This window comes from Pseudorca crassidens, chromosome 1 (genome assembly GCF_039906515.1).
Source record: "Pseudorca crassidens isolate mPseCra1 chromosome 1, mPseCra1.hap1, whole genome shotgun sequence".
Classification (NCBI taxonomy): domain Eukaryota; kingdom Metazoa; phylum Chordata; class Mammalia; order Artiodactyla; family Delphinidae; genus Pseudorca; species Pseudorca crassidens.
The window spans coordinates 120,799,713-120,810,306 of record NC_090296.1 but is presented as its reverse complement, the minus strand read 5'-3'; the positions used below and the strand labels follow the sequence as shown (position 1 = coordinate 120,810,306).

General features: G+C 59.4%; 1 protein-coding gene across 1 annotated transcript in view; it reads left to right on the top strand.

Moving 5' to 3' along the window:
• The first annotated feature begins 2,472 nt into the window (after nucleotides 1-2,472).
• HCN4 (hyperpolarization activated cyclic nucleotide gated potassium channel 4) overlaps nucleotides 2,473-10,594 on the top strand; it is a 45,561-nt gene continuing 37,439 nt past the window's right edge. Inside the window, exon 1 of the mRNA XM_067752967.1 lies at nucleotides 2,473-3,393. Coding sequence (XP_067609068.1) covers nucleotides 2,609-3,393 — 785 coding nt within the window. The 5' untranslated portion in view covers nucleotides 2,473-2,608. The remainder of the gene's footprint in view (nucleotides 3,394-10,594) is intronic.

Below are 10,594 nucleotides of genomic sequence, written 5' to 3'. Positions count from 1 at the left end.
CCCTCATTCGTGTGTTGAGTTGACATTTATGGATTTGCTCTCTGTCCCCCCTGAGTTGGTGTGGAGGTCCCTGAGATGAATCAGACCTATCCTCCCCTCAGGGAGCTCAGTCCTGAAGGGGACACAGACTGCACTGTGTAATCAGTGCTCAGGTTGATGGGAGATCCTGGGCCATGGGACCCCAGAGGGGGGACATGGCCAAGATTTGGGTGGCCAGGAAGAGGTTTCTAGAGGAGGAGACGTCCCTACCATGGGTCACTGGGAAGCTTGTCTGGGTTGACTTCCTGAAGCTGGGGTAGGGCAGCCTAGCTCCTGGCTGACACAGAAGCCCAAAGAAGTGAGTTAAATGGAGGTCTTCCTCCTGTGGCTGGCACACCAGGGCAGGCAGGGCTCACCGCTGGTTAAGAACACTCTTTCTCAAGGAAACCCAAGGACATTCAGGGATTAGGCCTCCCAGCATCTGTGCAGAGAACTGTCAGCTCAGAGCTGCTCAAAAGTAGAAAGGCCAGCAAGCAGTGATGTCATCACCCTAGTCATTCCCTCTCCGCATGGGAGGTCCTGTGGTCCAGTGGTAGAGAGCAGAAAAGCTCCTGCCAGGCTGCTCCCAACCCCCAGTCTTGCTTCCAAAATTTCTGCTCTGAATGGGGTGGGAGAGATGGTCACAAGTGGGCTGAGAATAAAAAATTCTTTGAAGAAAAACTTCATGTTATTCCTCAGAGACATGGCAGGGCTAGGGGACCTTTTTGCCTCCCTCCAGTCAGACTTTGCCAAAAATCCACCTCAACATTAACCCAGACTCCAACCTTCCCCAGCCAACCCCTTTCCTCTAATGACCCATCCCCACTTCTGAGCTAATCTGGCATGTTGGCCCTGACGGGATCTGAGTAACCCCTGCTTCATCTTGGCAGCCCCCAGGCCTGGGAGAGGGGGTCTGGCAGCCCAGCCTGTGTGGATGGGGGTTGGGCGGTCAGGCTGTCCTAGAGCGCTGGAGAGGGGCAGTGCCTGGTGGGATTTGTCCATAAACCCGAGACTGCACACAGAGAGAAGACCACAGCCGGAATCGCTGTTTGGCCTGGGGGGGTGGGGGTGAGGAGCGGACTCAAAGGGAGTGGGAGCTGTGCAGCTGCTTGGGGGTAGGGGGCCTGGGTGGAGCAGGAACTCCCCTAGCGTTGGGTGTCACAATTTGGATGAGAACCCAGGGAGAAGGAGGTCCACAGCTAGCCCTAGAGTGCCAGGTCGCCCGGAAGAGCCCGCCTGCTGGCTCCTGCTGCAGCCGGCTAGTCTCCGAAACCCGCATCGGAACCACCCCGGGAGAGGTGCGTGCGGGATCGGACCCCGCATCCGTGGCTGCTGCAGGCTCATTTCCTCGAAGTCTTACCTCGAACGGCTTGGGTCTCACCCGCGCGCCCTGTGCCTCCCGGAGTTCCCCAAGCCCTCCTGGCCGGGTCGCTGCGAGGCTCCGCAGGGGAAAGACCAGCGGGGGATTTGCCCCCTCCTGTGTCACAGGAAAACCCCGGGAGCAGCCCCGACGCAGTGCCTTTCCCGGAAACCCCCCTCTCCAGGCGCGTTGCGGGAAGGCCCGGGGCTCCGCATGCAGACGACCCGCCTCCCCGGAGGAGGGTCGGAGACCCAGCTGAAAAGCATAACCGCTGGGGAGAGGCGGGCCCCGAGCTCGGAGAAGGAGATATCGGGAAATCCCGCCCCACACCCCTGTCGGAACCCTAGGCTTGGGATGCACTCCCAGCCTTTGGCCAAGGAAAGACACTCGAGGGTTGAGGATTAAGGACTCATCTCACCTCAACCCCTAAGTTCCGGCGAGGGTCCACCCTGCGCCCCCCGCCGGGCCCGCCTTTCCCCCCCCCCCCCCACTCCCGGCCCCCGGTCCCCGGCCCGCGCGCCACTGCCCCTTTAAGAAGCCCAGGTAGGCCGGCCCGGCTGCGGGAGCCGCTCCTATGGCAACCCGCGAGCTGCGGCGGCTTCATGAATATTCCGGGGCGCGGGAGCCGGGCGCTGCCGGAGGGCGCTCCGGGGGAGGCGGCCGCTGATGTAAGCCCGGCGGGCCGCTGGGCTCCGCTCGGCTGCAGCGGGAGCCCCGGGACGGGCCGGCCGGGCTCGGCCAGAGGAAGCAAGGCGAGCTCGCGAGTGACTGGCCACAAAGCCCGGGCGGCGGGACAGACGGACAGCCCGCCTGCCCGCGGGACACACGCCCCAGAGGAGTGCTGGTCGTGCGCTCTGCGCTCCGGAGCGGTTTTCCGAGCGCCGCGGCCGCAGCGCTGCTTCAACCCGCGCCCATTGTTCCCCGCGGGGGCGGGGCGCCTGGAGCCGGGCCGCGCGCCGCGCCCCTGACCGCGGGAGGGAGGGAGGGAGCGAGAGAGAGCGGGGTCCCCGCGCCCAGCCCGGCCCGGGAGGAGGCGCAGCGCGGCGAGCCCCGGGACCCGGAGCCGGACTGGGAGCCTCCCAGCCGCACGCAACCTGCCCAGCATGGGCGCCTGAGGCAGCTCGGCGCCGGCGGCGAAGGACACGTCCCCGCGGGCGGACTGACCGGCGGGCGGACCTGCAGCGGGTCCGCGGCGCCGCACCCGCGCCCCTGCCCCCGGCCCCTGGAGCCATGGACAAGCTGCCGCCGTCCATGCGCAAGAGACTCTACAGCCTTCCGCAGCAGGTGGGGGCCAAGGCGTGGATCATGGACGAAGAAGAGGACGCCGAGGAGGAGGGGGCTGGGGGCCGCCAGGACCCCAGCCGCAGGAGCATCCGGCTGCGGCCGCTGCCTTCGCCCTCGCCCTCGGCGGCCGCGGGCGGCACGGAGCCTCGGGGTGCGGCCCTCGGGGCGGCAGACAGCGAGGGGTCGACCCGCGGCGCGGGCAAGTCTAGCACTAACGGCGACTGCAGGCGCTTCCGCGGGAGCCTGGCATCGCTGGGCAGCCGGGGCGGCGGCGGCGCCGGAGCGGGGGGCGGCAGCAGTCACGGGCACCTGCATGACTCCGCGGAGGAGCGGCGGCTCATCGCCGAGGGCGACGCGTCCCCCGGTGAGGACAGGACGCCCCCGGGCCTGGCGGCCGAGACCGAGCGCTCTGGCGCCTCGGCACAGCCCGCAGCCTCGCCGCCGCCGCCCCAGCAGCCGCCGCAGCCGGTCCCCGCCTCCTGCGAGCAGCCCTCGGTGGACACCGCGATCAAAGTGGAGGGAGGTGCGGCCGCCGGCGACCAGATCCTCCCTGAGGCCGAGGTGCGCCTGGGCCAGGCCGGCTTCATGCAGCGCCAGTTCGGGGCCATGCTCCAGCCCGGGGTCAACAAATTCTCCCTGAGGATGTTCGGCAGCCAGAAGGCGGTGGAGCGCGAGCAGGAGAGGGTTAAGTCGGCCGGGTTTTGGATTATCCACCCCTACAGCGATTTCAGGTAAGGGGGCCTGGCGATGATCCTGTGGGTTGCCTGAGCGGTTGCAGGCATGCTTCCTCTCTCTCGTCCCTGCCTCTCAGCTGGAGTTAACTTTCCTTCCTCGCGCTGGGAGCTTGGGGCGCCTCTAGGCTCTGAGACGCCCCCAGACTTCCTCTTGTACCGCTCTGAGAACTTTCCTCTGTGCTCAGGCCTCCCAACCTCGTCCTGTCCCGGGCTGGGCCGCATTAGAGGCAAGCTGGAAAGGTGTTCTGAGCCTGGCCTAGCCCTGCCCGCAGCCAAGATGAGGCTTTACCACCTTAAGCCCCACATTCCACCTCCCTCTTCTGGGCTGCAGAGTCAGGGTGGACATTCTAAAGGCTGCTCCAGGTCTTTAAGCCTGCAGAGCAGGGCGCTGAAGAGAAACAGACCTTTCGGCAGCTGGGTCAGCTCCTTGGGCGCTGACCCCAGGGATTAATATCTGCCTTCTGGTGTCGTGGGAAGCTGCAGCTGGGGAGGGAGAGCTGAGCTCCTGGAGGATTCAAGTCCAGGATAAAAGCCTTCTGCACCCACCTTAACCCTGGGCACAGCCCCTCAGGCCAAGTGGTGGGCCAGGAGCAGGCACCCTGGTCAGCTGGCATCTAGACTAGCAGGAGAGCATGACCTTGCTTGTAGTGGTCAGTGAAGATGCCTGGTGTCCTGACTGATGAGCAGTCACCCTGTGACCCTAAGCCCGTCCTGTGCCCCTTCCTCACCCCAGCAGCCCAAGCTCCAGCAGCTGCTAGGTCTTTCATGGGTCAGTGGTGGGTCCGCAAACAAATGGTGTGACTACCAGTCAGGGAGAGGGACCCCACCCCCTCCTCATCACCTGAGTCAGATGCCACTGAAGAGCAGATACCACTCGGGGCCTGTGGGGGTATCTGTGCAAAAAGAGATATTGGTGATTGCCTCTGAAGTTGGGATCGGGGATGCCTCTACCCTAATCAAGATCTTGGGGTCCCTCAGTGCCTCTCTGGGCTTTCCTGATACACAGGATTGAAGTGAGGGTCTGAAAAATGTTTACGCTTTTGAGCTGGGTTTGATTGATCCTCTCTCTCTCTCTGGGCCCTGCCCCCTATTTATCTCTCTTCCCTGCCTACCCTGCTTACCTGCCAATATAAATGAGCATTTTGCCAACCCAGAGCCCTCTTTGCAAACTTCAGGGAAGCTAGTTTTGTAATGAGAGCATAGCCGTTTTCCATCCAATGAGAGAGATTTCTGGTGCTGGGAATGACCAGTCAGGCAACACTCAAGGGCTTAAAATAGGTGGTGAACAGAGGGCCCCTACCTTTTCCTTTTTTGACGGATTGCTCTGCCTAACCCTAATATCCAGGGTTCCCATTCCCAGAGGGCATAGGGGGGCCAGAGGACAGACTAAACAGACAGCCACAGTCCTCAAGTTGTGTGAGCCGATGTGAGACCCTCTCATGAGGAACTGTGGCTGGTTCCTGTTGCCAGGTTCCTAAAGTGTGACGTCCCCTCTGGTCAGTACTAGGACCTGAGGATCCCAGCCTGAGCTAGGGAGGAGTGGGCAGGTACTGTTGTCTCCTGCACCCCCTGGGGGTGCCCTGGGCTCCTCCTCTCTCTGAACTCCCTGGTTGTGATGGCAGGTAGGCCATGTCAATATCAACCTCCCTTCCTTCACTCAGCTCCCCTCTGGCTTTGTTGTCTGAAAGCCTCTGTTCAGGGTTCTCACCACCAACCTCATTACCTGGGGTGGGAGCCTGCAAGAGGCCAATCCCAGGCATGCCTAGCTTCCGTCGACAACAGGCATTGATCAAGCACCTTCTGGGAACTGGCCCTTGCCCTCCCTGTTGCCCCTTACCCTGGATGGTGAAGGTCTGGGGCCCGGCTGATTGCATCTATGGGAACCTCTCCCGCCTTCCTGATCTTACTCTGCCTATCTTGGCATGTCTATCTGCAGTCCCCTTGCTGCAGAATCTCCTACTAACTGCAGGCCACCCGGGACATGGCAGAGGGGAGGGTGATAGGGATAGGGAGGTGTGGCTGCAGCAGGATTGATAAACGGGCAACAGAAAAAGGGTCAGGCTGGGCTTTGAATCTGGGTTTGTGCAACAAGCAACAGGAACTGGTAGCTGGAAGCATACACCTTCTGTGTGCAGCCTGATGCTGGGTGAGGTGTAAGAGAAGAAATCCAAGAAAGACTGTCTGTGTGTGGTGTGGAGGGGTTGTGGTCATGCCTCTAGGCCAAAACAGCTGGTCTCATCGTCACAAGGTCAAAGAGGCAAGGACTTGGCCAAGTCTCCTAAGCTTAGAAAACCCACCAACTCAACCCAGCCTCACCTCCCCGCCTCCCCCTCCCCCCAGCCGACCCAGCACCCTAAGGCTCAGTCCCTCAGGTTTCAGCCACTAGCCTTTGGCCTCTATGTGGAGCCAATCCCCACCGTCCAGCTCGGGCTTCACAAAAGCTTCTGCAAGCATTGCTCAGGCTAGTTGAGGATTTATTCATCATTTTCATGGGCAGGAAGCATTGATCCAACAGAACTGGTTTAATAAAGAATTGCCAGTGGGCTTCCCTGGTGGCGCAGTGGTTGAGAGTCCGCCTGCCGATGCAGGGGACACGGGTTCGTGCCCTGGTCTGGGAGGATCCCACATGCCGCGGAGCGGCTGGGCCCGTGAGCCATGGCTGCTGAGCCTGTGCGTCCGGAGCCCAGGGCTTGCTGTCATGGGTTGCTTCTGGCATCTCCTGTTCTTGGGGAGGCGAAGGTTGGGTGCCTTTCCCAAGTGCTGGACTGGGCTACACTCTGAGGGACGCATGTAACTTGGGCCACGTATGTAATAGACTTTTCTTGGCTGGCTCTGCTTCTCCTCACCACCCCCTTGATGCATACACGCCATGCCCTGGCTACCCCCATGGCTCCTCCAGGCTCATGAACTTGTCTGGCCTCCCCTCCCCATCCACTCCACATTTGCCTTTTGAACCTGTATTTAGGGTTTGGTAAGGGAAGAGGCCAGAACGTGCAGCCCCTCAGGATATTGGTCCCCAGGCTCCTGCCCAAGGCTGGTTGGGCTCTTTGGTCCTGGGTGGGTCCTTCCTTCCACCTGAGGCGTGTCCTAGAAGCTGAGCTTGGTGATGGGAACCTGGAACAAATAAAAAATAGTAACGGTGTGATCTTGATTTTCCACGAGGGGAGAAAAGGAGTGGGGACCCCCAGTGAAGATGTATCAGGTTTTGTTCCCAGAAGCTGGTCAGGCTTTCAAGCATCAGGCTCAGGGGTTTGTCCTGGGTATGTGACATCTAGGTGTCTGAGCAGGTATCTTGGGGCTGTGGGGTGGACATGGGGGCTGGCAGGGAAGTCCCTCTGTGGGATGTCAGCTCTGGGGCTACTCCAAGCTAGTGCCCCAGACTCTAGCTTGGCCTTGAGAGTGGAAGCAGGCAGAAGCTTGACCCTGCTTATCCCTCTCCCCCTTCCCTTTCCTAGCCTGAGCCTTCTGAATCTGTGAGAAAGGGAAGGAAACAGAGGGCCCTAGAGGGTCCTTTACTTGGGGACAGAAACAGCTGGGCTCCGAAATCATGGAAACTGGGCCAGTGGCTCGGTAGGACCCAGGGTTGGCCTAAAACTAACTTCCTGTGCTGGCCCATGGCCCCAGGCACTGCCATTGCCCACCTCCCATCACTTCCCAGCTCTGTCTGCTACGGGGCCCCGCTTGGGTTAGGAGCCTTCTCTGGGCCTCAGTTTTCCCATCTAGAAAAATGGGAATCCTGTTGCCTATGGCCATGTCAGACACAAATTGTCCAACTGTGGTCACCTGGTGGAGGTGAGGTGCACTGTCAGAGACCAGTGACGCAGTCGTGAACCACACTGCCCTGCCCTCACTGCTCCCTTCCCTTAGTTCTGAGCAGACCAGATGCGCTTCCGACCTTGGCTCAGGCCAGTGGTTCTGAATCTGCGTCAGAAAACTAACTGAGAACCTGCTGGAAGCTATAGAGTCTCTATCCAGAAAGATACACGTATCCAGACACACCTCAATATGACACTCAATTTCTGGCATCTGTGGAACTGCTAAGTTGAAAGCCATCTAGGTTGTGAACCCCACTCTGGGCTATCCCAGAAGAGAGTCCTGGCCTGGGAGGGGCAGGTGCTAGCCTCCCAGAGCCTTCCCTGGGGCCCTGTAGTCTGAGGCTTGGGCTTCCCATTGCCTGCAGGATGGAAATGAAAACGGGGGCAGAGTTAGATGCTTGGAGAAGGAAAGGTGCTCTGCTGGGGGACTAGTCACTTTTCTGTTTCCTCAGTGCCACGCCCATCTCTTTCCCTTTCAACCATGGGAGGGGCTGTTCAGGTAGGTGGTGAGGAGGAAGAAGGCAGCAGCTGGCTCTGGGTCTGGGGCGTTCTGGGGCCTTCCTGGGGGCATTACCCGGGAATGCGTTTCTGCTATCAGTGTGAAAAGCCAGGCCAAAAAGGTGCTGCAAGCCCCTGTGGTGCTAGTGGAGGGGGAAGGGCGCCTTGGTGCAGAGGGGAATTCCAAGGTGAGCTGCCTGGGCGGTGCTGTCGGCTGGCACAGTGGGCAGCGGGATTCTCCAGTGATGAGGATGTGCTCAACCTGCTAAGGCTGGAGCAGGTGAAGGATGTGCTGCGAAGGCCGGCATCCGGCTCGGGGCCGAGGTGCTCCTGGGATGCCAGGTGCACAGAAACCCGATGGGGCCAGAGGGCCAGGACCCTTATATTGCCTGGGTGGAAAGGCCTGGGCTCCACGTTCTCCCCGTTGCAAGGCTTCATTTCCTGGTCTGGACACTGCATGATGAGGCTGGGGGGCCTCTCCCCTGCCCAGCCCTGCTCCATTTGTTCCCCTAGCTGCTGTAAGCCACGAGGCTTTGGGCTGTCAAGTGGCCTGTCTTACACAGTGCTGGGCTGTCTGCCTTCCATGTGTCCTCCTCTCCCATGCTTTAGGGCCCCTGAGTCTTCTGGGATGCCCTCTCAGGCCACTGCAGCCACCATCGTCCATCTCTCCATCCCTGCCCATTGCATGGCATTAGGATGGAGCTCTGTGTTTGTTACAATGCAGTGTTTCTCACAGTATCATGTCACCCAGCTCCCCTGGGGATCTGTTAAAATACAGATTCTGACTCATTAGGTCGGGGGTGGGGCCTGAGATTCTCCATTCTTATAAGCACCCAGGTGAGGCTGCTGCTGAAGTACTGAGGTTCAGACCATGTGTTCCACGCTTAGCCTGGGCTCGCTGACTGAGTTCCTGGAGGCCAGAGACTCTGCCTTCTCCTCTCGGCCTCTAGCAAAAGCACGACAGGGTGAGTCCTGTGACCTGGGGTGAGCGGCACTCAGCCACAGAGGTCGGCGCAAACTTGGGGGACTCGGCCTTCCTCCCTTCCCGCTATGCTGCTTGGTCCCTGCCGGTCCTGGATGCTGGCTGTTGTGGTGGGGTGAGCAGAAAGAGGCCAGGGGGCCAGAGGGCCCTCAATCCATCCTGTTCCACTGCTTTCGCAGCTTCTCTCCCATTCAAAGGGCCAGAGGGGCGGCCGGCTGGAGAAGTGGCAGGGAGTGCAGTGACTGCTGTGCTGCGCTGAGATTTCTGGGAAGGAACAGATGTTGTCAGTGAGAGAGTCCAGAGGGGCCGGGCAGGAGAGCTGGTGTGAGGGGGCTCTGACAGTGGCTGGCTGGGAGGAGGACAGAGGCATCCAGTGGGAGCAGCCACCCTAGCACCTTGAGGTTGTGGTGGGGAGGGGGAGGTGTCTGAATCTTAATGCCCCCTCCCCCAGCCCAGACTATGCCTAGCAGCCCCCCTGTGGGCTGGGCTTGCCTGTCACTTCTCTCTGCCCCTGCCCAGCCTGGAAGGCACCAGTCTACGTACAGATGACAGGGCTGACAAGTGTCAAAGCAGCCTGAGTGGCCCTTGTGCCTGCCACAACACCGGCCACCGCGGGGCAGTTCACCCAGGGCAGAAGGTCCAGCCCCAGTCCCCGGGGGGACTTGTCATGTAACTGAGGAGGCAGCCAGCTCCAGCACACACACACCTCTTGGCTCAAGGGCTCTCAAAAAGCTGCTGTTTCCAGTTGCTAATTAATAGAAGGGCTACAGAGGCCAGCCAGGCGGTCCTGCTTGGGCCCAGGGGATGTTGAAGAATCCACATTTCCCAGCCAGAGCGGGCTGTGGGGAGGGCAGGGGCACTGCCTTGGCTTCAGAGAGGATGTTCTCTGCCAGCCAGGCTTTACTGAGAAAGCATTGCCAGGGCCCTGGAAATCTGCGATCCCAGAGCCTAGGAGGCCACTCAGAGACACTCTCTATCATCAGCACCTGCCCAGAGGAGGGGTGGGAGGCGGCACAGAGAGGTGGTGATCTCCCCGTCACTGAGGGCACTCAAGATGGGACAGCAGTACTTACACCAGAGGTTGCTAAGCAGCATCCTGTGGACCAAATACAGTACCCAGATGTGTTCTGTTTGGCCAGCATAGTGTGTCATGACAAGTCTGAGGCAATGTTTAAAACGGAAGGGTGTAAGACAAAAATTTGGCTTTCTAGCTTCTCTTGAAAAATTGGAAACTCTGGCAGCTCTGGCCCCACAGTGCCACCCGCAGCAGGGAGCTGGAGCACACTAGAGGCTTTAAACTGGCTTTTGCTCTCCAGTTGCCCGCAGTCCCCACCTGTCCCTGTGGTCTCTGGCCATGCCACACCTGCACATTTAGCTGCCTGACCCCTTAGGCTTCTAAGTAATGAAACCAAACAGTGGCTCAAAGCAATAGAGACTAAAGCCAGGTGGACTCACAGATCAATAACCACCATTTATGAACCATTACCATGTGCCAGACTGTTCTAGGAGCTTCTTTTCTTATGTTTTATTTATTCTTCATAGTGGCTTGAAAAATAGGTTCTATTATCCCCAGTTTACAGATAAGGAAACTGAGGCTCTGATGGGGGGGAAAAAAAAAAGATTTGCCCGACATCACACAGCTATGAAGCACCAGAACTGGAATTTGAACCTGTTCTCTAGGACTCAAAACTCATACTTGTCCTTTCTCTCTGTTCCTTCTTTCTTTTCTTTCTTTCTTGTGCGTGTGCGCGTGTGTGTATGTGTTAGCTTTTAAAAACTAAATTACCAACGTAGTTCAAGAACACATTCTCCTGAGAATGAAAGCATTGCAGACAATGCTGGACACACATTATCTGTGTGGAGGGGCTCCGCGGGCACGGGAAATTTAACAGGTCTCAGAATA